The sequence below is a fragment of the Echinops telfairi genome, unplaced genomic scaffold (assembly GCF_000313985.2).
Source record: "Echinops telfairi isolate 266 unplaced genomic scaffold, ASM31398v2 ScPeMD7_5592;HRSCAF=6446, whole genome shotgun sequence".
Taxonomy (NCBI): Eukaryota; Metazoa; Chordata; class Mammalia; order Afrosoricida; family Tenrecidae; genus Echinops; species Echinops telfairi.
In genome coordinates this window covers 31,060,137-31,079,833 of record NW_022109491.1, presented here as the reverse complement: position 1 = coordinate 31,079,833, position 19,697 = coordinate 31,060,137, and the positions used below count along the sequence as shown (strand labels likewise).

At 42.6% G+C, this 19,697-nt stretch overlaps 1 protein-coding gene across 1 annotated transcript; it reads left to right on the top strand.

Annotated features, from left to right (window-relative positions):
• Nucleotides 1-13,363: 13,363 nt before the first annotated feature.
• Nucleotides 13,364-18,315, top strand: PCNA (proliferating cell nuclear antigen). The gene is made up of 6 exons (XM_004697849.2): nt 13,364-13,724; nt 14,846-14,943; nt 15,087-15,154; nt 15,731-15,925; nt 17,987-18,110; nt 18,194-18,315. The coding sequence occupies exons 1-6, from the start codon at nt 13,504-13,506 to the stop codon at nt 18,271-18,273; spliced, it is 786 nt and encodes a 261-aa protein (XP_004697906.1). The 5' UTR covers nt 13,364-13,503; the 3' UTR covers nt 18,274-18,315.
• The last annotated feature ends 1,382 nt before the right edge of the window (nt 18,316-19,697 follow it).

The following is a 19,697-nucleotide window of genomic DNA, read 5'->3' as shown; positions in this document are numbered from 1 at the left end:
CCCCGGAGGAGCGCCCTGCAGCGAGCGCGCAAGCGCACCGCCGCCATCCCGGTCCTGGAGATCCACCAATGGCGCGAATCCGAGCGGGAGGCGGGGCGGCGAGGGCGGGGGCGGAGCAGAGAAGCGCGCATTGGCCAGTAGAGTGAGAGGGCGGGACAAAGCGGTGCCTCCGAAGACAGCTAGCCAATGGGAGTTTGGGCCTGGCTGGTTAGGCGGGGACTGGCGCCTGGCGTCCAGGCCGTAACGGATTTCTTTAGGAGAGTAAACCTCGCGGAGGCTCCACCCTTAAGAGTGCTTGCTGCCCTGGGCTTGCTTCTTATCAAATGAGCAAGTCCCACTCTAACTCTTATTTTTTTTTGCTTCTCTATACTCTCATGGTCTTACAGCTACTGGATATCTGAAATCGTAGTGTCAACATGAGTCGAAATGAACTTGAAGGCGCTGGCTTGGTGCTTAATGTTAAATATCGCATCACTGAACGCATTTCCTATCTCAGTCGGTGCTTTACCAAAGTGGATTTCTATTCCTAGAGACCCTATATTTAGGATTTCTTCTTTAGAAGAACCTCAAGTTTATTTTGTGCTGGACAGATGGTGACGAGCCCACCCTTCCTTCTCCAGCTTCTGAGGGACAGAACAGTGGGGGACAGCACACAGAGGCTCAGCCTTCCTTGCTGGGCCACAGGTTCCTGAGACCACTGTACCAGTACTGCATGGCCTGTACAAGCTGGTAAAGCTGGCTGACCGTGGTGGCGATGGCAATCTGGAGTCATCAGCAGTCAGGTGAACAGTCAAGTCGCTGCAATTCACTGTGATGTCCTTGCGGACCACCCCAACAAGGCGCTCGGCCACTGAGAGGCGGTTCCTGCTCGCGATGTTGGCCTCCAGGAAGGCCTGGAAAAGCAACGTCAGGGGAACTTTGGGCTTCTTGATGGGGCCGTGTATTTAGGGTTTCTGATGGGAGCAGACAGTCTCATCATCCTCCCCCCGGAGTGAGTAACTGACAACCGCTGACTGTGGTCAACTGCCCAGTGCTTACCCCACAGACCTACAAGGGCTCATTGGCCTCTCTATAATTAAAACCAACTCGCTGTCATTGAGTCATGCCGACTGACAGTGACCCTGTAGGGCAGGCTTTCAGAGACTGAAACTCTTGGCAGGAGTAGAAAGCTTCAACTTTCTCCCACGGAGAGGTTGGTGGTTTCGAACTGCTGACTGCGGCTAGCAGCCCAACCCATATGCCCCACCATGGGGTTTCCAAGGCTGTAATCTGTGGAAGCAGACTGCCACATCTTCCTACTGCTGAGTGACTGCGTGTTATAACTGCCCACCTTCTGCTAATGTAACCATTGCACCTCCAGGGATCCTGGCAATAAACTAAACAGGTTTCATGTGCTCCTTGTCTTTCTTATTACTGTACTAGTTCTTAGTTTGACAAGGGTCTTCAGCTAAATCTCCTTATTTCGTTTAATGAGATAACATACAAAAATAGATTTGAGAAGAGGCTATGCAGAACTGTTAAACTTCTTAAAGATTAAAAAACAACCAAAGCAACTACACACACACACACACACACACACACACACACATTCACTCCGCAATCCTATCGGTCACAAAACTAGACTTTCCATGTAACTTTAGTCTCCTATCATACAAAAGTCTTGGCTTTTCAAACCAATTTTCTCTATGGGGAAACAGGTGGCTTTAGTACAAAGACTCCTCTATTACCCACATACAGTTGTAACAGTTTCTCCAGTCTGCTTGTTCATGAGAATCGCATCTTTAAGGGGTAGAAAGATGCAGATCCACACGGTGACATTGTTGGGGTGGCACCAAAGCAATTGTATATAAAATGGCTGTGAAAAGTTTCGCCTGAAATATACTATTTTTATAGAAATATCCCTGTAGTTAGTTATAATAACAAAAATGTTTATCATAAGCCAGTATACATGTATCAATATCCCTACAAGGCTAAAACTCTATGCTATATTAATGTTTAAACCTAATACACTCTGGTCAGAATTGTCATAACCCAATTGCAAAGTTGCTTATGTCTCACACACACACACACACACACACACACATACTGCACTGTGAGCATGTGTTATATTTTCATTCTGGCTGGTGCTTCTTGTATAGCTTTTGATTTTGTCTGGTATTCTGGTGTTTTATTTGCAATGTTGTGGTTATTATTATTTGATAACCTAGATTGATAACTTTTTTTGAGAAGGAAGTGAAGAAAAAAAGGTAATGTAACTGCTCATGTCGTAATTAAAGTTAGAAAGATTTTACAATGCTGCTGTTAGTATGCATATAATCAAGGAGCTCTTGGTGATGCGGTAGATTATGCATTGAACTGCTAACTTTAAAGTTCAAACTCACCAACTGCTTCTAGGGAGACAGATTAGGCTGTCAGCTCCCGTAAAGATTTAGACTCTGAAACCCTATGTGTAGGGTTACTATATACACCTAGAATATGCTGTGTGAACATTTAAAGAAGAGAGTAAGGAATGTAAACTTGTGATTTTTACATTGGGTCCAGCCGCCTACCTAGAGAACCCTGATTCCAAGGGCCATTTTAACAACTGTTTCCCAGAACTCGACAAAAAATTAGGTATTGGTTCTGCTGAACCGGTACAAACCAGCTGAATCCCACCAGTGCATATAACCAAGTGCCTGTACTGCATATACTAGAAGTATCTGGGAAACTTTTCAAACATCTCCCAGGTCAACTGAATGAGAATCTCGGTGCAGCCAGATGAAGTGTGAGGATCACCCTGAAATATTATTAAATTATTATTGTAGGAACTTGAATTTGCTAGACTCTATATAAAATAGTTCGTACCTATTTTCTCCCAACATTTGTTAACCTTTTCTTATAAACAAAACGTACTTATTGAAGAAAGTGTGGGGAATGCAAAAATGTAATAAAAATATAAATCATTTGCAGTACCATTGATGGAGGGAGTGAGAGTTAGCCTGCTGATGATAAATAAAAATATTAGAAATATAACATAATTTAAGGTTTGGTTGTTGGACATCCAAGATGTAACAACAGCAAGATTCCTTTTAAGCCTAATTTGTACAGATGTTTTAACTAAGGAAGGCAATAAGATAAGCAAGGCCGTTAAGATAAGTAGCCAGGCATAAAACATCCCCCATTTAGATAAATAATGGAGTATAATGCTTCAGGGCATGGTTGTCTCTGGTAACCCCTGGAGAAATGTAGGTCTAGATAATTGTTTCCTGTGATCATTGCCAAACCTGATTTTTTTTCCCATTTGGTAATATACCAAAACCAAACAAAGTCACTGCCGTTCAGTTGATTCCAACTCATAGTGACCATAAAGGTCAGGGTAGAATTACCCTTGTGGGTTTCTAAGACGGTAAGTCTTTCTGGGAGCAGAAAGCCTCACCTTTCCCCTCTGAGAGACTGACAGTTTTGAGCTGCTAACCTGAGTTTAGCCTAACTTATAACCACTCTACAACCATGGCTCCCTTTCGTCACATAGTTTAGGGTACATAATTCACTTAATTTTTACTGGGATTTTGAGGTAGTTTGCAGGTAGCAACCCACCCTGTTTCCTTCCGTCTCATACTTGCACAATAAGTTTAGAGTTTCTCAAATCAACCTGGTCTCTCTCTTTGACTGAAACAGTGACAGTCATTCCTAGACCAACCTTGTTCCCTGGCAACACTTTACAATTTTTTAATTTGTGTAGTAATTTATTATCTCTAATAGATTCCCCCCTTTATTTGTTTGTTTGCTTTGTCTTACCTACAGCAAGCTCTTAGAAATATTTGGTCAGTTTTTCGTTTCTTACTAGGCTTACTGTTTTTTGACTTTTTACCAATCTCTAAATCTGGAATTAATCTGGGTGAACAGTTATTAATAAGAGTCTACAACTTCACATGTCTTTCAACTTTTAAATAGCTGTTGATCATAGTGGTTCTAGGGGGAGAAAAGGCCTCGAATGCAAATACAATTTACAGGCAACCCTTTGTGAAGCCTTGAACAAGATAAATACAAAAACACGCCATCGTGATGACAGACCATGAACATCCTCAGGACATAACGGTCTCCAGAGAATCCACAGCCACATTGCCACTTAAACCGAACATGTAAACAAAGGAAAACGACACAAAATCACGATTGGTGGCAGTTCAATTCGTCCGTCACAGGAGGGATTACAGAATCTGGTCAAATGGACTGTGACTAGGACATTCACGATGGCGGATTAGAAAAGTGTACAGGGTTGGTACTGAGGTCTTAGGACAATTTTGGTTGGGGCATGATTCATAACCATGGGGCTCTAGTGCCCTAATTTCCGTCAAGGGCATACATGGGCATACATGCCCATGTAAGTTCCCAAGGAGTTTCAGAACACACTCTGCCCAAAGGCAAATCTTTTAACATTGCTGGTCAACGGTCAGAAAGAGCCCAATGGACGTTGTTTTGCATACACTCAAAATGGATTTAGGGCCCGCAGAATAACCTGGGTGGGAGCTCTGGTGGTGTAGTGGTTACTTGTTGGGCTGCTAACTGGAAGGCCCACAATGCAAAACCACCCAGATGCTCTGTGGGGCAAAGACTAGGCTTTCTACTCCCATAAAGAGTTAAAGTCTTGGAAACCCACGGGGGCAGTTCAACCCTATCCTTGAGGGTCTCTCTGATCAGCATTGATTTGATGGCAATGGGTTTGAATTAGACTACAGACTGTGTACCCTTCGGCAAACCTAAGAGGGCGGCATCGATCGTAGTGAGTTACGCTTTGGGCAGCTAACCACAAAGTCAGTAGCTGAAACCTAGCAGCCGCTCAGTGGGAGAAAGATGAGGTTTTCTACTCCTGTGAAGATTTACAATCTCAGTAACCCCCAGAGCCAGTTTACTCTGTCCTACATTACTGTGGGTCATAATAGACTTCATGACAGTGAGTTTGAAGGGATTTAAAAAATTTTGTTATTGAGTCTGCAAACCTAGTACTTAGTATTTTAGCCCTAATATGTAATTTGCTCAATGTATTCTTTCTTCGAAGGCACCTTTATTAGATCTTTTTAAAATTAAACGTTTTTTTCATATTTTTCATTGTGAATTAGGTGGGGATTTACAAGCCAGATCATTTTAACATACAATGTAACTTTTCCAACCTCCCCGGTGGCTTCCTTGCTACCTGCACCCTCCTTTTGTTCCATCTCCCTCGGGTAGAAGGTTATCTTCCCTTTCGCCCAAGTTAACCCCTGTCTACCCTCTAGCCCAGCGGTTCTCAACCTTCCTGATGCCGCCACCCTTTCATACAGCTCCTCATGTTGCGGTGACCCCAACCATAACATTGTTTTTGTTGCTACTTCATCACTGTCATTTTGCTACTGTTATGAATCATAACGTAAATATCTGATATGCAGGATATATTTTCATCATTACAAAATGAACATATTTAAACATAATTAAAGCTTAGTGATTAATCACAAAAAAATACGTAACTATATATTGTGAAATATTTATCTGTTTTCCGATGGTCTTAGGCAACCCCTGTGAAAGGGTCTTTCGACCCCCAAAGGGGTCTCGACCCACAGGTTGAGAACCGCTGCTCTAGCCTATTGCTTCCAGACATTCCCTTACCTCCTTCCCTTCCCATCCCTGGTAACATCCAAGTCTGTTTCTCGTGGTATGAAATTCTTTTCCAGTATATATACACACACACACACACACACACACACACACACACACACCAGTGAGTGGTCTCATACAATGTTTGTCCTTTTATGCTTGACTTAGTTCATTCAGCATAATGTCCCTACATGCTTCCGGGTGCATGAGGTGCTTCACAGTTCCATTATTGTCCTTTAACAATGTGCAGTCTTCCATTCTGGGTATATAGCAAAGTTTATGTATGCATTCTCCCACTGATGGCATGTTAGTTGATTCCATTTTCTTACTTTGGGGACTAGTACTTCAGTGAACATGGTTATGCATGTGTCTGTTTGTGCTGTGCTCTTTATGTCTGTAGGGTATGTACCAGATGATGCGTACTGCTAGTCCCAGCTGCTTCAGGGAGCACCATACCACTCTCCACGGTGGTTGTGTTACCAGAGTTGCCGTGAAGGGGTTACCGACACCAAGCACGTTATAATGAAAGGAAGAACTTTATATACAGAGTTAAGCAGTTACACAGGGCTGTGGAAGGAGAGAGCTGGCCTGCAGATGACAAGAGAGTTATAGAAGCAGAATGGGGGGTGGGGGTGGGAGGTTGAAGGCCATCAGGGGCTTTACACATTCCACAGGTTTGCCTCTGGAGCCGTGCTTAGCACCTGCCTCTATTGTACTGTTTTATAGTGCCTCTATTAGATCTTAAATTAGCCGATGAAAATCAGCCAGTTCAATTAGCATGTTAAAATGTAAATGGATGTCAAAGACCTTTGCACTTACAGCGAATCTGTTGTTTGTAGTGGCCATCATGTCAGCTTTGACGCATGATGATCCCATGAACCATAGACCACTACATTGCTCCAGTTGCCGGGCCCCGCCTCTTCTCAACAGTCCTCATTATGCTGGAACCAATCCTGATTGCCACTGTGTAGTTTGGGTGTCTTCCAAGCTAGGTAGCTCATCTTCCAGGTCTGTGTCAGACAATTTTCTTTCTTTCTTCCTTTCTTTCTTTCCTTTTAATCACTTTATTGGGGGCTCGTACAACTCTTCTCATAATCCATACATTCACCCATTGTGTCAAGTACATTTGTACATTTGTTGCCATCATCATTTTCAAAACATTTCTTTCTACTTGAACCCTTGGTATCAGCTCCTCATTTTTTTCCTCACCCTCCCTCCCTCATGAACCCTTGATATTTTATAAATTATTATTTTTTCAGGTCTTACACTGGCTGATGTCTCCCTTCACCCACTTTTCTGTTGCCTGTCTCCCTGGGAAGGGGTTATATGTTGACCATTGTGATCGGTTCCCTCCTATCCCCCCACTGTCCCCTTCCCCTCTTGGTATTGCTATTCTCATTGTTGGTCCTGAGGGGTTTATCTGTCCTGGGTTCCCTGTGTTTCCAATCTCTTATCTGTTCACATGTACATGCTCTGGTCTAGCCGGATTTGTAAGGTAGAATTGGAGTCATGATAGTGGGGAGGAGGAAGCATTAAAGAACTAGAAGAAAGTCGTATGTTTCAACAATGCTATACTGCACCCTGACTAGCTTGTCTCTTCCTTGTGACCCTTTTGTAAGGGGATGTGTATCAGACAATTTTCTGTTGTGTTTGCCTAGCATTTTAAAAATCATTTTATTAGGGGCTCATACAACTTGTCTAGCATTTTCTCTTTTTTAAATCATTTTATTAGGGGCTCATACAACTCTTATCACAATCCATACATGCATCAATTGTGTAAAGTGCATTTGTACATTCATTGCCCTCATCAATCTCAAAACATTTCCTCTCGACTTAAGACCCCGGCATTAGGTCCTCATTTTTCCTCTCCCTCCCCACTCCCCCCTCCCTCATGAGCCCTTGATAATTTATAAATTATTATTTTGTCATCTCTTGCCCTGTCCGACGTCTCCCACCACCCACTTTTCGGTTGTCTGTCCCCCAGGGAGGAGGTCACATATAGTTCCTTGTAACCGGTTCCCCCTTTCCTACCCATTCTCCCTCTACCCTCCCAGTATCGCCACTCACACCACTGGTTTGTCTAGCATTTTCATTGGCTAATTTCATTGGCTAAATTTTGGAAGTAGGTTATAGTAGTTACATAATCTGGTGTCCACTTTCAGAGAGGTGAAGTGCAGTCTGTCAATCAGAGCACAGCTTGATGACCTCATTTGGATGCGCCACAGAGATAAATAGCTCACTGGAGGCCAGATACTCACAGATTCTCTGCTTCTTCTTTCTCCTGACAAGACACATGGCTGATAGAGCCAGAGCCATGGAGCTGGAGGAGCCATGTGGAGACCCATGCCAGCACTGAGATGCTTCTATCATCACTGGATCCACAAAACTTTCCACCCACTGGCCCGTGATCTTTCTTCTTTCATTCTGCATCAGTGCATGTGCTGTGTGAGTCTGAAGAAGAATTTATAGACTGTGAACAAAGATATGGGCTAGTATCAGATTTATGGACTTAACCTGGACTGGGCTAGGATGTTTTCTTAATGTACAATTGCTCTTTGATATAAAGTCCTCTCTTATACACATACGAGTGTCTAGGAGTTTGTTTCTCTTGTCAACCCAGACTAACAGATAGGTCATCAGCACTTTCTTCCTTGTCTATCTTAGTGTGAGCTCTGCTCGCACCTGTCCACCATGGGTACCCCTACTGGTATCTAAAAGACCAGTGGCATAGGTTCCCGCATCATAGCAACACATAGTCCTCCAAAGTACAACAAAATGAAAAACTATGTTATGTTTATCAGTGTACTGCCTTGTACGCAGTAAGTCAACCTGACAGATGCGTGCTGGCCTATCTTTATGGAAGTCCTATCAAGTTCTATATGATCTTGTCCCTGCCTCTCCTTGCAACTTCACATTGCACAATTCTTCATTGTTCAGTGTACTCCAGATACACCGGTCTTTGACTTTCACACAGTCTACAGCCATACAACTCTGAATGCACCCCATCTCTTCTGATCTCAGAAGCTCGGTAGGATCGGGCCTGGTTAGTCCTTGGATGGGAGACCTCCACAATACCTTCCTGTCTTTAGCACTAGCATGCTATTCTTTTAAAATATGCTATTCCTCCTGCCACCTAGAATGTTCTTCCTTCCACTCTCCAAAAATCTCTTGGGGTTAAAAGCTCTTTGGAGAAGCCTCCTCTGACCCCGGGTCTTTGTCATCCATGGATTATGCGCCTCACTTCGTTGGTATTTACACTGTAATTGAGTGTTGAAATGCAGTTATGTAAGCAGAAGTTATTAACACAGAATGGCAGAGCCTATAATTGTTATTTGTGAAGCAAATGTTCCTCATTGGACAAAGGAATGCATTCCACATTTAGCAGAGCAACAGCTGAGATTTTTAGGGACCAGAGAAAGGAAAATACTCACAAATACATGAAGAAGTGCTGCATTTTGATATTGAAGTTTATGTTTAAAAAATGATAGTTTCTCAACATCAAGCAAAAAGTACCTACCTTAAAACAGAGATTTGGGTAACAGAGATTTGGTAGAAATTCCAGTTGCCCTCCAGTTGATGGTGACCCTACCCATGTCAGAGTACAACTAGGCTCCCAGGGTTTTCAACGACTGGTTTCTCAGCACATCACCAGGCTTGTCTTCAGAGACTTCTCTGGGTGAATTCAATCCTCCCACCTGTGGGTTTGCAAGTGAGCGAGTTAACTGTACCAGCCAGGGAAGTCCCAGAGGGATGCTCTTCTCTCGCTCAGGTGAAAGTACATAGCAAATCAATCTCTTAGTTAATAATTTCAAATTGTTCCTTGACAGTGGTAAGATTTTGGAAATATGTCAGCATCAGTGCTTTTCCAACCCCTACCAAGAATTTGCATTCCCACCCAATATATTGCATGAAAATCTGCATGTTAACTACATCCCCAGGTGATTCCTATGGATACAGCTGGCCCTTGAGCAACACAGGTTGGAGTAGGTAGTGCCCTTTAGAGAGGATTTTTCTCCTCCTGTTGCTATTGCAGTAAGCTCAAGTGTTGCCAGTATCTGCTGATGCCAATCATCCCCACTGGAGAAGTTCCTCCCCAGTAACTGCTTCCCCTCACCCCTCCAACCCTCTCACTTCCCCCCATCATTGGAGAGATGAACTGCCACAGCAAAACTCAAAACCCAAACTCACTGCCAAGGAGGCAATTCTGACTCATTGCAACAGAGGGAACAATTCCCTCCATCAGTAGGCCCTGTTCAATCCAAGTTGTTCAAGAGTCAACTGTATGCCAAAGAATCACACCCACTGGGATCATGTTAAAATGTTGATTCTATTTCCAGTGTATCTGGAATGGAAATGCGAATTCTCAGGCTGAGCTCCAATGGCAATGAACAAGTTCAAAGTCCTGCCCAGCATTCTCATTGCTTCCTTCTGCTAGGTCTGTTTCCATCCATCTCCTTTCCTTCTCCATACCTCCTCATCTTCCCTTTCGGGCAATTGTTGATAGGTTAGTCTCATATAATTGATTGTTTAAAGGAGCAAACTACTCACAGGTGGTACTGTTTATTGTAGAAGTCAATCTATGACTTACTGGAGTAGCTTCAATGCCAAGTACAAGGGTCCTACATCCCCAGGGTTTTTGTGGTTTCTTTTGGTGTAGTACTTCAGATCATTTTGGGAACTTGAATTTGCCTCAACATTTTCTCCCATTCAATCTGAGAACTTCCACTGTGCCCTGGCCAGAGTGATCGGCTAACAGTAGCTGGACACCATCGAATTCTTCCAGTCTCGTGTTGGAAGAGCTGCAGTTTGTCTGGGCTATCAGGCCCGTGTACTAATTTGTTGGTCGTTGGCTTCCCCCATTCTCTTTTGTTCCAGAAGTGAAGACTAAGGATTCTATCTTGGGTAGCCACTCACAAGCTTTTCCGTACCCAGATGCTACTCACCAAAGTCAGGTGTAGCACACTGTGAACTCCGTTATGCCAAGTGACTAAGTTGTTCCAAGATGCAATGGTCCTACTGCTGAATCTCAGTAAACCAATCCTCTGAGTTGTTTGGGTATATCTAGGCAGTCTTCCTAACTATGCCCACTATGTGCTTTATCACATGTATGGATGTATGTGCAGCACACACTAACATGCTTTTGCCTACAGATACACCTATACATGTACTCACAGTACACACATATGCCTTGATGTACAAATGTATACTTGTCTACTCATGCAACCACACACATACTTTTGGCTATTACCATTGTTGCAAAATTATATATGCTACATAGCATTCAATGAAATTGCCCCTTTTTCTTAGTGTTGGTGTTGCCCTTTCCACAAGTGTTATCTATCTGGAGCAGCGATTCTCAACCTTTGGAGGTTGAATGACCCTTTCACAGGGGTTGCCCGATTCATAACAGTAGCAAAATTACAGTTATGAAGTAGCAATGAAAATATTTTTATGGTTGGGGGGTCACCACAAAATGAGAGAATGTATTAAAAGTTCACGGCATTAGGAAGGTTGCAAACCTCTGCTCTAGAAAGTGATCCTCTCTCCTCCCATCCCTGTAACCATCAGAGAACATTACTTTCTGTGTATACATCTTTTCTTTTTAAAAATCTTTTCTTGACACTTGGTGATATGGGATTATTTAATATTTGTCCTTTTGTGATGCTGACTTAATTCATTCCTAATGTTCTCCAGATTCATCATGTGATTATTTCCTGGTCTCCCCATTATTCTTTAGAGTTGCATAATATTCCATTATATACATTGATCTGTGGATGGACACAGGTTACTACAATGAACATTGGTGCCTGTTGAAGGGCACACTTTCAAAATAAATTATTTTAATAATTTTACTTAACAAAACTCACTTCCTTGCAAAGAACATGGGATTTCTTCTAATGAAATAACTTTCCAGAAAGAGGTTGCATCTATGTGCAGACAAGCTGGTTAAGCAAAGGTTTCATAAGGATCTCTTGGTAGAGCCAATCTCAAGAACAGATTGGAATTAGCAGCACCTGTTGGGAAATATGGTAGCTTTCCCTAGTTTACAAACAAACTTCTCATTAGTAGGAAGAGGTTCAGGGTTTCAGAACATCTGTAGTAGTAGATGTCCCTTGATACTTGATGGGGCAGAGCTCCTGCTGCGCAGCTGCAAGCCATTGTATAAGGGCATTCTTTACCTTAGAGTGAATACGTATAAAACAAGTATTCTTAAACACATGACATAAGCTGAGTAATTCACTGAGCACCATAGATGCTCTCCAATCTTGTCATACTAGACTCCATTCTACAAATACAACTCCTAACTCCCAATCCCTCACCACCACCCACCCCCCCCATTCCCGTTTCTTTCATCTGGAATTTGACAAAGTCTTATGCTTTAAACACTAGGCAAAGTCTTCCCTAGAAGGGTCCCTCTTCAAAAAAGGCTTTTTCTTCAATACCCTTGAACACAGAGCGAACTCTATGGCAAAACACCAATATCAGCAATGAAATGGAAAACTTAGATGTCGGAAGAATGCTAGAAATACTTTAACCAATTTATTTTGCTTGTAATTTGCTATATATGCACAAACCTGGTATGTTTTTGAAAGTCTAAAAGCTCTTTCAATAAGTAGAATGAACTTTTCAGGGCTAAAGCATTCTATGATAGTTTGACAGCATTTTCCCCTTCTCTAGCGCGGCATAAAACAATGGTGCATCTAACCAATGGCGGATAACACTGCCGATCAGCTATTTCAAACTACATCCATCCTGGGCAGCGGGCTCCTATAAAGATCTAGTTTGCAGGCTTAAAACTGCATAAACGAACCTAAGTGCAGACTCTTGACCAGTCAGCAACGTTCGGGCAGGGAAAATACGAGTATACTCGTGATAGGTCAATAGTGTTTAATGTAATAAAACAAGTATGTCTAGTAGAAATGTCAGATGACAGAGTACAGAAAGAGGCAATGTTTGAAGCCATTTAGAATATTTTAGACTTGATGATAACAGTTAATCTTCCAATTCAGAAGAACCAAATGCCCTTTATTTTTCCAAATACCTTTAATGAGATAAAACCTATCCACACTTACACCCAGGGTTGGAAAACGAACACTACCGGCTGAGATAATTCTTAAAGCAACTCAAGAGAAAGGCCATAAACAAAGCAACAAACCAGGAAAGGGAGGTATGTACGTCTTTGAAAAGCCCAGAACGCTGTTGTACAGGGCTGAGAAGTTATTTGACTTTGCTATAGGGTTGCGGGGTCCGAATGTAGGGAAGGCAAGTTACGAGCTGGAGAACTGAAGTAACTTGTTCTTCCCACATAAGTTCGTACACTTCATTACTTGACTCTTAGGAGTATATACTTTTCAGGCTACGAGTCAGCTTTTCCAGCCTTTGTAGGCATGACTTGCGCTCCACTTTCAGAGCTAGGAACTTTCTAGTTCTGAAGCAGGAAGCTGAGGAACACGGCGATCCTCCAAAACCCACGAGCCTGGCCCCCGTGAACGTCTAGCGCGTAGGGGCAGAAACACTGGTAAAAAAGAGGCGGGAGATCGGAGGGGCACACAGGCCAGCCCGCCAACCAAGACGCGGCACGCTCGACCCACCCCCCGACCAACGTCCGCCAATGAATGTCCCGGTAGGAAGACTTCTCAGCGAGCAGGGACACGATTGGCCCTGAAGTCTCTCCGCCTACGGAGGGCGGGGCAGCGTGGTGACGTCGCGGCCTTTGGCGCTAGGGCGGAGCGCGCGCTCGCAGACGCGACGGCATTTAACGGTTGCAGGCGCCGGAGGCCGGTCGTTCTCCTTGGTTGTCTCCAACTTCTGGTTTTCTGATCTTTGAGGGGCCTCCGCCAGTTAGACCATCATACTTTCCACCCTTTGTAGCCGCGTCGTTGTGACTTCGCCACCATGTTCGAGGCGCGCCTGGTCCAGGGTTCCATCCTGAAGAAAGTGCTGGAGGCGCTCAAGGATCTCATCAATGAGGCCTGCTGGGACATCAGCTCGAGTGGCGTGAACCTGCAGAGCATGGATTCGTCCCACGTCTCCCTGGTGCAGCTCACTCTGCGCTCCGAGGGCTTCGATACCTACCGCTGCGACCGCAACCTGGCCATGGGCGTGAACCTCACCAGGTGAGCCCGGAGAGGCCAGGAGCCGGGAGCTGACACCCACCTTGCCTGGTCCTTTGGCGGGAGTCTCTTAGCCTGGTCCTCATTGGCTGTCATGGGCCATCCTCTCCTTCTCATTGGCTTACAGGGCCTGGGGGGCGGGACCCAACGGGTACGCGTTTCGAGAAAGCCCGCGCTGGCGGCCGCGGGAACCGGGTGTTTCCGCGCCAAAGTCACAAAGCGGTGGGGGTGGCGGGAAAATGACCCGATACTTCGCGGTGCCACGGAAAGAAAGGCTTTTCTTTAGTTCCTTGGTTATTAAATGTCGGCGTTATAAAATCTTTGTATACGGAACATGGGTCGAGGTTGGCTTTGTGTGTGCCCCTAATGAAAACGCATCACTGCTAAGACAGATTGTTCCAAGTGTTTTATTGCTTAGTAAGGCACCAAGCAGCACCCTAAGGATCTGGCTTGGGTCAAGGACTTTCAGCCTTATTGAACGTTACCCACCGGAAGACATTTTGTTTTGCTGCGTAGATCCTGTAGGACGAAGTGGAGCTGCCTCTGGGTTTCCGAGACTAACTCTTTAGAGGGGTGGAAAGATGAAGGTGTCTGCTCCCGTTAGGGTTTACAGCTTCGGAAACCCCATGGGGAACTTCTACTCTTGTCCTTTGAACTCCCTGTGAGTCGAATTTGACTGGACAATAGTGGGGATCTAGTATTAAATACACCCACAAATAAAAGAAAAGCTTGTGGTAAATACTTAGGCATACTAGAAGCGAAGTGTAGTTCTGTATGCCTAATAGGTTTATTAGGTTATGAACCTTACGGCCCAGTAATGTATTTATATATACTTGCTATAGAGGAATTTACAATTAGAAAGTAACATTTGTTTAAAAAATTAATATGCGGAAGTGAAAGTGCTGGACATAGGGTGTAGGGTGGTTTTAGTTTAGCCACATGGAGACACTTGCCAGGTTGCATCCCAAGATGGCTCAACCAGTTTCCACATTCTCCAGATGTATGTTTTTCCTCCTTCAGATTCATGGGAGCAAACCATAACTCATTACTGCAATGACATTAGAAATCATACCCATGTGTGTGAAAGATGATGTTGATTTTAGACCCTGTGTCTTGTGTTCTAGCATGTCCAAGATACTCAAGTGTGCTGGCAATGAAGACATCATCACACTGAGGGCAGAAGATAATGCAGACACATTGGCACTAGTATTTGAAGCACCAAGTAAGTCATACCATTTACCGAATTGTGCTAGAGAAAGTGAAAAGGTATCCAAGGTTCTCAAGATGGACAGTTGTAAATGATATGTCTCATCAACTTGCATGCTTTTCTTGAACACTGTTGGGTTTTTGTTTTTGTTTTGGTAGACCAAGAAAAAGTTTCAGACTATGAAATGAAGTTGATGGATTTAGATGTTGAACAGCTTGGAATTCCAGTAAGTATCAAAGTTTCTGACTTGTATACTGTATTGATGCTAGTGTAGCCAACATTTGTTTTAAACTTGGACATTTCAAGCCTATTTACCAACAGAACTTTTCTAAAATCTGTTTGTTCCAAAGTGGGCTTAGTTTTTGGACTGACATTTCTCACTTAATAGTCTGAGTAGATTTTAAAGCAATGTTAACAAATTGCAGGGTTTTTCAACATCAAGGGAGAGAATAAGTATAAAATCCTTATAAGCCATATTTTTTTCTTTTCTTTTAGAAGGCAATTAGCCGAGGCTTCTGTACCATACAATATCCTCTTGATTTATCTCTGATAGATGATTAGGAAAAGTACTGGGTAGTGTATTTACTTGTTAGATTTCAGCTTTAGTGCTTGATATGTCTCTATGCACACTTGTTTTACATCTACATTTGTTTCTTAGTGGTTGGAGTCTATGAAGGAATTACAAAGTAGTAGCTATTTTATTAAAGAAAATAAAATTTGTGTCAATGTTTGCCTCTTAAGGAAGTAAAAATGTCAACTTTTTAACTCCTGGCAATTCACCTGCAGAATTGTTTGTTTTCAGGAGCAGGAGTATAGCTGTGTAGTGAAGATGCCTTCTGGTGAATTTGCACGTATCTGCCGAGACCTCAGTCATATTGGAGATGCTGTTGTCATTTCCTGTGCGAAAGATGGAGTGAAATTTTCTGCAAGTGGAGAACTCGGAAATGGGAATATTAAGTTGTCACAAACAAGTAACGTTGATAAAGAGGAGGAGGCTGTAAGTAGTTTATAAGTAAATACCAAAAACAGAGGAAAATTCATAGTACTGCTTTACATTAGATTAGTGGCTGAAGTTAAAAGGAAACTACAGCATTGCATTTCTAAGTAATTTGTGAGCCTTGAGAGGTACTGTGGAAAGCTGTGAACGATTTGTAAATGTCATTCAATTGATTATAGTTAAATTTCTGAGGAGGGGCCATACAAATTGAGTGCTCTGGACCACGGAACAGTGGGTTTTTAAATCAAGCCTGTTGCACTTGTGGAACTTGGAAGCTAGGTATCTGACCTTTAGCTTTCTGAGTTTTCTGGTTTGCCTTTTGCTAAATAATGAGCAATAGGATAGCACCTTAACAGAAGGATTTGGTTATGGATAAAACTTTATCATCTTTTTAGGAACCTAACTTTTGTGCTCTGTATAATCTTTTATATGGTAGGTCCAATTATCCAATTTAAACTGGGGAAGCACACTGAGCAGGGTTAAGTGACTGGCCTAACCAATTTAGAAGTCAAAAACTTAAATGGAAGTAGGGGCTGGGGGGATGCAATGACTTTTACCAGGTGTTAAATATCTCTCAATCTTTTTGAATTTAAGAGCGCTTAAACATAACAAAACTAAACCATGGAGTTGATTTTGATTTATAACAACAATGACAGGCTGGAACTCTGCCCCTGTAGGTTCCTGACACTTCATGAGAGTAGAAAGCTGAGTCTTTGTCCTGCAGAGGGTCTGGTGGTTTTAAACAGCTGACTTTATGGTTCGCGCCCAGTGGGGAACCACTATGCCACCAGGGCTCCTGGCAAAGCTAAGGAGCCTTCAAGTAAACCACCTGCTTTCCTTGGAACTTTAGTTAATGATTGTTGGTTGAGAACAATTAAGGTCCTAAACTTGTAGAGGTAGGGGGGTTAGTGTACTACTTTTAAATAAGTAGCCTTCTAAATGGATAACTTTAGTTTAAATGACAAAATTTTTTTCACTAATAATACCTCAAAACAGCCCAAATCCACCATCATCAGGTCCCATAGTCACACTTGAGGAGTAGAACTGCCCCTGTGGACTTTCTAGGCTTGAACATACCTTATTCCAATAGAGCTGCTGGTGGGTTTGAACTGTTAACCTTGACATTGGCCACCCAACTTGTAACCCACTACACTACCAGGGCTCCATTAATAAGAAAAAGCAAGTGTTAATGGTGTGTGTGTGCTATAAATTGGAAACCACATTTTTATAAGCATGGTTAATAAAATTGACTTCTTCATGTCAACTTTATTTACCACCCCCATTTATCCAAATAAATACCAAAACATTTAGTATTAGTTCTGCTATGACTTACCACGTGTAATATCTAAAAGTTATTTGACAATAAGACATTTTTCTATACTTCAGCTTAGCCAAAAGGCCGAGAAGCAATACATGAAGACATTTTTCATTGTTCAAATTCCCTGGTTGTTTAAAAATAGTTTGAATCAGGGTTTTAATAGATTATACATTGCAGATGGTTGAGCCCCTTGAATTTCTTTCATTCCATTGGTCTCTTTAGTTCTTTACTCTAATTGAAGCTGAATCCTGTCAATGAAGTTAAATGTCTTTATGGGATGTAAATTTCAGAGATGGACTTGGTCTATTGCTTCCCTGTCCTGTGTTCATTAAAAGTTCCTCTACCTCCATTATTTCTTATTTTTTGTGAATTGGGTTAAGATTTAGTTTTACATACAACGACTCATAAACGTGTTTCATCTCATTCATTGCAATCTTCAATGTAACATCATTTAGTACACTTCTTGTGTCAGTTTCTCTTTCCTAACCTCTGAACTTTGTTCTTTGGTGAAATTCTGCCTATCCAGATTTCTTATAAACTGGTACTTATCAGATCTATTTGAGAATTGGGGGGAAGGGGTGTGTACCTCAAGGAGGCCATGATGCCCAGTGTCTTTTTGTGATAACCATGATTGTCTATCTGGATCCTCTGTTAGTTACATTATCTCCCTTCAAAGAGAATATTATAAACTAGTGAATTTCAACATTTCTGATGTGTTAAGGTTGGTTTTTTTTCTTCTTTAGGTTACCATAGAGATGAATGAGCCCGTTCAGCTAACTTTTGCACTTAGATACCTGAACTTCTTTACAAAAGCCACTCCACTGTCTTCTACAGTAACACTGAGTATGTCTGCAGATGTACCTCTTGGTAAGATAATACATTTGCCCTGTCTTGTTTTTTGGTCATGTTTGTGATGCTCCTCAATTAACTGTATTCCTGTTTTCCTTCAGTTGTAGAATACAAAATTGCTGATATGGGACACTTAAAGTACTATTTGGCTCCCAAGATTGAGGATGAAGAAGGATCTTAGACCCACTTAAAATCCAAGAAAATAAAGCTCTTTGAGAACTTCTGAGATGCCAGCATGTACTGAAGTCGTTGTCACCCAATCTGTACCACTGAGTGTATATGTAGATAGTGTTTTCTGTAAATACTCTATTTTTTTTTTCCACCACTCTTCTAAAATTTGTTGGAAATTTCCAAAGTCATCTATTAATCTAGAAATACTACTTTCTATCCTACCTAGAAATACTTACACTTTTTTATAACAAAGGGTCCAAGAATTTTTTTCAGTTCAAATAAAGTTATCTGAATTTCAAATATAAAACAGTGCCTTCATTTGGACCACACCACTGTTACATAAGTACCCTAGAGACTGTTTTAGCTGAAGCTACTATTCTTCGCTGTAAATGTTTTTGTCTAGAGCAGCCTAATAAAAATTATGATGGAGATAGCAATAAAAAACTAACAGTTTAAACCTATGGTACATATCTGGGATTTATATGGCAAACTTAATTTTGCATTCTAATGAGAAATGAGAACAAATGTATATTTTATTTTACTTGAGAAAAATTAACACTTTAGAAGTTTACTGTACTTCAAGTTGTGTGGGTTTTACAATTGTCCACAAGGCAATGTCTTCAGCTTGACAAAGCTTGAGTTCTAGAAGTTTTGGGGAAATGTGTGATAGGACTTTATTTTTGTCAGCTTTGTGACTCAGTCACTGAGGGATAATGATGACTTTAAATTCTGTGGTTTGATCCAACCAAGAATGTAGAAAGTTGTGGATTAGTAAAATTCTCAAAATGCTATGCTGAAGTCAAGCAGCATGTTGTATCATAGCTTCTGTCCTTTTTTCCCCAGTGAGTTTTGTGTTAGGTAGCTAAAATATGACTGTCCCTTTGTTGGGCTTGGACTGAGTTGTAAAGACACGGAAACATCCAGTAAGTCACTAAAATTGTGCTGCGGGGGTCCTGGACAATGCATTTGTTAAAACCGCCAACTGTACACGTAAATTGTTACACCTTAATAAACCTGACTTAAAACAGATTTTTAAGCTCTCCACTTTTATTCCTGCCATGATAAACTTGAGTATGGGCCGCATGCCTGGGCAAGGGTATGCCTCGAGAGGGAGGCACTGTTCAGTGGTAGTGGGGGTGTCTGGTCAGGCCCCCTGCCCGGGCTCCGATGGCAGGGAAGGGGCTGCGTAACCAGCTGGTCTTGGTTTGACTGTGACCCAGGTGGGCGGTGGCCCTAAGTAACCGCCTGCCCCAGCATCAGTTCGCAGCTGCGCCGGCCACCTGGCGCCCTCGCAAAGCCGGTCAGGCGGCGTTGCGGAGCAGGTCGACAGCGCTACCTTGGAAGGCGCATCCCATCCGGCAGCTGGGTGGTTACGCGTCGCTCCCAGTGACGTCGCTTCCGGTGCGCCGCCTTTTGGCACGCCACTTCCTGTTC

What these genes read in the sequence shown, in the direction of transcription:
- PCNA (XM_004697849.2), top strand. Translation starts at nt 13,504, where the DNA reads ATGTTCGAGGCGCGCCTGGTCCAGGGTTCCATCCTGAAGAAAGTGCTG. An exon ending in ATGGGCGTGAACCTCACCAG is followed by an intron (nt 13,725 to 14,845) that starts GTGAGCCCGGAG and finishes CTTGTGTTCTAG; the next exon opens with CATGTCCAAGATACTCAAGT. An exon ending in TTGATAAAGAGGAGGAGGCT is followed by an intron (nt 15,926 to 17,986) that starts GTAAGTAGTTTA and finishes TTTCTTCTTTAG; the next exon opens with GTTACCATAGAGATGAATGA.